General features: G+C 53.4%; 1 protein-coding gene across 1 annotated transcript in view; it reads left to right on the top strand.

Annotated features, from left to right (window-relative positions):
* Positions 1-2,338: 2,338 nt before the first annotated feature.
* Positions 2,339-6,023, top strand: part of TULP3 (TUB like protein 3) — a 32,979-nt gene continuing 29,294 nt past the window's right edge. Inside the window, exon 1 of the mRNA XM_089671743.1 lies at positions 2,339-2,442. Coding sequence (XP_089527869.1) covers positions 2,408-2,442 — 35 coding nt within the window. The 5' untranslated portion in view covers positions 2,339-2,407. The remainder of the gene's footprint in view (positions 2,443-6,023) is intronic.

Genomic DNA, 6,023 nt, shown 5'->3' with positions numbered 1-6,023 from the left:
GGCCCGAGGACAGAACCTTGGGGGACCCCAACAGAGAGGGGGAGTGAGGGGGAGGTGGCAGTGTTATAGGTAACGCTGAAGGAGCGTTGTGATAGATAGGTAAATGTGATTCTCTCTGAAAAGAGAGCAGTCACTAGTGGTGTACCCCAAGGCTCTGTACTAGGTCCTGTTCTATTTAATCTTTATATAAGTGACATAAATAAAGGTTTGTTGGGTAAGGTATGTCTTTTTTCTGATGACACAAAGGTGTGCAGTAGGGTTGATATCCCTGGAGATGTATGTAACATGGAACATGATTTGGCATTGCTAGATTGGTCAAAAAATGGAAATCGCAGTTCAATGTTTTCTCAGTAGTTGGAGTTAGGTGTGCTATGGGGGGGTCAGGGGTAGGTGATGGGGGATCAGTAGTTGTGGGTAGGTGGGTGATGGGGGGGTCAGTGGTTGGCGGTAGGTGAGTGATGGGGGTCAGTAGTCGGGGTAGGTGGGCGATAGGGGGGTCAGTAGTCGGGGTAGGTAGGTGATGGGGGGTCAGTAGTCAGCAGTAGGTGGGTGATGGTGGTCAGTAGTCGGGGGTAGGTGGGTGAAGTGGGGGTCAGTAGTCGGGGCTAGGTGAGTGATGGGGGGGTCAGTTGTTGGCAGTAGGTGGGTGATGGGGGGTCAGTAGTCAGGGGTAGGTGCATGATGGGGGGGTCAGTAGTCGGGGGTAGGTGGGTGATGGGAGGGTCAGTAGTCGGGGTACGTGAGTGATGGGGGGGTCAGTGGTCGGGGGTAGGTGGGTGATGGGGGGGGTCAGCGGTTGGGGATAGGTGGGTGATGGGGGGCAGTAGTCGGGGGTAGGTGGATGATGGGGGGGCAGTAGTCACGGGGAGGTAAGTGATGGGGGGGCAGTAGTCGCGGGGAGGTAAGTGAAGGGGGGGTCAGTAGTCGGGGGTATGTGGGTGATGTGGGGGTCAGTAGTTGGGGGTAGGTGGGTGATGGGGGGCAGTAGTCGGGGGTAGGTGGGGGATGGGGGGAAGTAGTCATGGGGAGGTGAGTGATGGGGGGGTCAGTAGTCGAGGGTATGTGGGTGATGGGGGGGTCAGTAGTCGGGGGTATGTGGGTGATGGGGGGTCAGTAGTCGGGGTAGGTGAGTGATGGGGGGGATCAGAGGTCGGGGGTATGTGCGTGATGGGGGGGCAGTAGTCGGTGGTGAGTGATGGGGGGCAGTAGTCGGGGATAGGTGAGTGATGGGGGGGTCAGTAGTCGGGGGTATTTGGGTGATGGGGGGTTAGTAGTCGGGGGTATGTGGGTGATGGGGGGTCAGTAGTCGGGGTAGGTGAGTGATGAGGGGATCAGTGGTCGGGGGTAGGTGAGTGATGGTAGGGCAGTAGTTGGGGGTAGGTGAGTGATGGGGGGGCAGTAGTCAGGGTAGGTGAGTGATGGGGGGGTCAGTGGTCGGGGGTAGGTGGGTAATGGGGGGGGGCAGTGGTTGGGGAAAGGTCCAGGGGCGGACTGACCATTTGGAAACTCAGGCACTGCCCGAGGGCCCGGTGTCAGTAGGGGGCCCCATGAGATGCCCCTGGTACCTTTTTCATAGGCTTTTTTGAGTTTGGGCAAGGACACAGGGGCCCCATGATCCCCTATAGCGCGGGGGGCTCCATAAGTTGTCAGTCTGCCCCTGGGTAGGTGGGTGATGGGGATAGCAGTAGTCTGGGTAGGTGAGTGATGGGGGGATCAGAGGTCAGGGGTAGGTGGGTGATGGGGGGGTCAGTGGTCGGGGTTAGGTGAATGATGGGGGGGGGGGCAGTAGTCGGGGGTGGGTGAGTGAAATGGGGGGTCAGTGGTCGGGGTTAAGTGAGTGATAGTGGGGCAGTAGTCGGGGGTGGGTGAGTGATGGGGGGGTCAGTGGTAGGTGGGTGATGGGCGGGGCAGTGGTTGGGGGTAGGTGGGTGATGGGGGGTCAGTAGTCGGGGTAGCCGGTGACTGATACAGGGCAGGTAGGTGGAATGATGAGACATCCGATCTGCTTGTACAGTACACAAGGTGGAATCTGAAGATCCAGCAGTACAGGGAAGTACGGTATGACATCTATGTACAAATAACGGTCAGTATAGGTGTCCGGCAGGTTATTAGTTAATTGCTGTGCGCTCCGCTCCTTCCCCAGCCACGTCACGATCACTGCATTGGAAATCGCTGATCCTGCGCATACTCAGTGGGCACACAGGGGAGAGAGAAGATTCTCTCCTACACCGGCTCCCACCGCCCCTCATTTCTAAGGGCTGGCTCCGCCTCCAGGACGCTGACTCACTGCCACAGCCAATAGCGCCTGACCCTGCTACAGTGGCCGCCAATTGGAGAGTGGGACACTGGTGGGTGCCGTTGTCTGTCTGGTTGCTAAGAGACCTGAATCTGATCGCGGAGTGCAAGGATGGAGCCCAGTGCAGACGGGAGCCCCGGGATCGGGTATGGGGTGGGGTACAGGAAACATTGGGCAAAAGAGGAGGTACAGGAGGAGGGTGCACGGGGTATAAGAGGGTACAGGACGGGACATGGTGTATATGGAGGTACAATACAGGGACACGGGGTTTAAGAGGGTACAGAACAGGGACACGGGGTATAAGAGGGTACAGGACAGGGACACGATGTATTTGGGGGTACAGAACAGGGACACGGGGTATAAGAGGGTACAGGGCAGGGACACGGGGTATAAGAGGGTACAGGACAGGGACACGGGGTATAAGAGGGTACAGGACAGGGACACGGGGTATAAGGGGGTGCAGGACAGGGACACGGGGTATAAGAGGGTACAGGACAGGGACACGGGGTATAAGGGGGTGCAGGACAGGGACACGGGGTATAAGAGGGTACAGGACAGGGACACGGGGTATAAGGGGGTGCAGGACAGGGACACGGAGTATAAGGGGGTGCAGGACAGGGACACGGGGTATAAGAGGGTACAGGACAGGGACACGGGGTATAAGGGGGTGCAGGACAGGGACACGGGGTATAAGGGGGTGCAGGACAGGGACACGGGGTATAAGAGGGTGCAGGGCAGGGACACGGGGTTGCTACCTCATCCCTTTAAATCCAAACATATTAATTACACAGGTTCTGGGGCTAATTTAATGCACATAAGGCACTAAGTGAGTTTAATTACCACCTTAATCAGCCACAGAACCTGTGTAATTATGTGTTCGGGTTTAAAGGGATGAGATGGCAACCCTCATATAAGGAGGTAAAGGAGCACTGGGTATAAGGAGGTACAGGGGCACTAGGTGTAGGGGGTTTAGAGATCAAGGAGAAAGAGTTGGCATTGTGGGTGTGGGAACACTGGGTGTAGGAAGTACTCTCATACACTGGGTCCAGGGGTATAGAACACTGTGTACAGGGTTTTCAGGAGCAATAGGTATAGGAAGTACAGGAACACTAAATACAGGAAGTACATGGGAGTTGAGTACAGCAGCAGTAGGTGTGGGAGATATAGAAGCACTGGGTACAGGAGCACAGGGCGTAGGAGATATAGAAGCACTGGGTACAGGAGCACTAGGTGTAGGAAATATAGAAGCAGTGGGTACAGGAGCACAGGGCGTAGGAGATATAGAAGCACTGGGTACAGGAGCACAGGGTGTAGGAGATATAGAAGCACTGGGTACAGGAGCACAGGGCGTAGGAGATATAGAAGCACTGGGTACAGGAGCACAGGGCGTAGGAGATATAGAAGCACTGGGTACAGGAGCACAGGGTGTAGGAGATATAGAAGCACTGGGTGCAGGAGCACTAGGTGTAGGAGGGAGAGAGGCACTGGGTACAGGAGCACTGGGTGCAGGAGATATAGAGGCACTGGGTGCAGGAGCTCTAGGTGTAGGAGATATAGAGGCAGTGGGTACAGGAGCACAGGGTGTAGAAGATATAGAAGCACTGGGTGCAGGAGCACTAGGTGTAGGAGATATAGAAACACTGGGCACGGGAGCACTAGGTGTAGGAGATATAGAAGCAGCGGGTTCAGGAGCACAGGGTGTAGGAGATATAGAAGCACTGGGTACAGGAGCACTAGGTGTAGGAGATATAGAAACACTGGGTACAGGAGCACAGTGTGTAGGAGATATAGAAGCACTGGGTACAGGAGCACTAGGTGTAGGTGATATAGAAACACTGGGTACAGGAGCATTAGGTGTAGGAGATATAGAAGCAGTGGGTACAGGAGCACAGGGTGTAGGAGATGTAGAAGCAGTGGATACAGGAGCACAGTGTGTAGGAGATATAGAAGCACTGGGCACGGGAGCACTAGGTGTAGGAGATATAGAAGCAGTGGATACGGGAGCACTAGGTGTAGGAGATATAGAAGCAGTGGATACGGGAGCACTAGGTGTAGGAGATATAGAAGCAGTGGATACGGGAGCACTAGGTGTAGGAGATATAGAAGCACTGGGTACAGGAGCACTAGGTGTAGGAGATATAGAAACATTGGGGACAGGTGCACTAGGTGTAGGAGATATAGAAACACTGAGTACAGGAGCACTAGGAGTAGGAGATATAGAAGCACTGGGTACAGGAGCACTAGGTGTAGGAGATATAGAAGCAGTGGGTACAGGAGCACAGGGTGTAGGAGATGTAGAAGCAGTGGATACAGGAGCACAGTGTGTAGGAGATATAGAAGCACTGGGCACGGGAGCACTAGGTGTAGGAGATATAGAAGCAGTGGATACGGGAGCACTAGGTGTAGGAGATATAGAAGCACTGGGGACAGGTGCACTAGGTGTAGGAGATATAGAAACACTGAGTACAGGAGCACTAGGAGTAGGAGATATAGAAGCACTGGGTACAGGAGCACTAGGTGTAGGAGATATAGAGGCACTGGGTACAGGAGCACTAGGTGTAGGAGATATAGAAACACTGGGTACAGGAGCACAGTGTGTAGGAGATATAGAAGCACTGGGTAGAGGAGCACTAGGTGTAGATGATATAGAAACACTGGGTACAGGAGCACTAGGTGTAGGAGATATAGAAGCAGTGGGTACAGGAGCACAGGGTGTAGGAGATGTAGAAGCAGTGGATACAGGAGCACAGTGTGTAGGAGATATAGAAACACTGGGTACAGGAGCACAGGGTGTAGGAGATATAGAAGCACTGGGTACAGGAGCACAGGGTGTAGGAGATATAGAAGCACTGGGTACAGGAGCACAGGGTGTAGGAGATATAGAAGCACTGGGTACAGGAGCACAGGGTGTAAGAGATATAGAAGCACTGGGTAGAGGAGCACTAGGTGTAGGTGATATAGAAACACTGGGTACAGGAGCACTAGGTGTAGGAGATATAGAAACACTGGGTACAGGAGCACAGGGTGTAGGAGATATAGAAGCACTGGGTAGAGGAGCACTAGGTGTAGGTGATATAGAAACACTGGGTACAGGAGCACTAGGTGTAGGAGATATAGAAACACTGGGTACAGGAGCACAGTGTGTAGGAGATATAGAAGCACTGGGTAGAGGAGCACTAGGTGTAGGTGATATAGAAACACTGGGTACAGGAGCACTAGGTGTAGGAGATATAGAAGCACTGAGTACAGGAGCACAGTGTATAAGAGATGTAGAAACACCGGGCACAGGTGCACTAGGTGTAGGATATATAGAAGCACTGGGTACAGGAGCACTATGTGTAGGAGATATAGAAACACTGCGCACAGGTGCACTAGGTGTTAGAGATATAGAAACATTGGATACAGAGGAAGAAGTGGTAAATAGATGTAGCAGCACTGGGTATAGGAAGCACATGAACACTTGGTATGGGGTTACAAGATCATGGGTACAAAGGGATACAGGAGCACTCAGTATGGGGGCTACAGAAGTAATGGATCTAAGGGGGTATAGGAAGTACAAGAATACTGGGTGCAGTCGGTATAGAAGCACTAGTATGGAGGAAGAAAGGGTAAGGTGAGTGTGGGAGCACTTTGTATAGGAGGTACAGGAGGGGAGGAGGTACTGGAGGAGTGCCTACAGGAACATGGAGTTCTGAGGTTTCAGAAAGAGTCAGTTTAGGGCAGGTGT

Source organism: Staurois parvus, unplaced genomic scaffold, assembly GCF_062004578.1.
Source record: "Staurois parvus isolate SC_StPar_1 unplaced genomic scaffold, SC_StPar_1.0 ptg000114l, whole genome shotgun sequence".
Taxonomy (NCBI): domain Eukaryota; kingdom Metazoa; phylum Chordata; class Amphibia; order Anura; family Ranidae; genus Staurois; species Staurois parvus.
The sequence above is the reverse complement of the archived record's forward strand: the minus strand, read 5'-3'. Positions and strand labels throughout refer to the sequence as shown.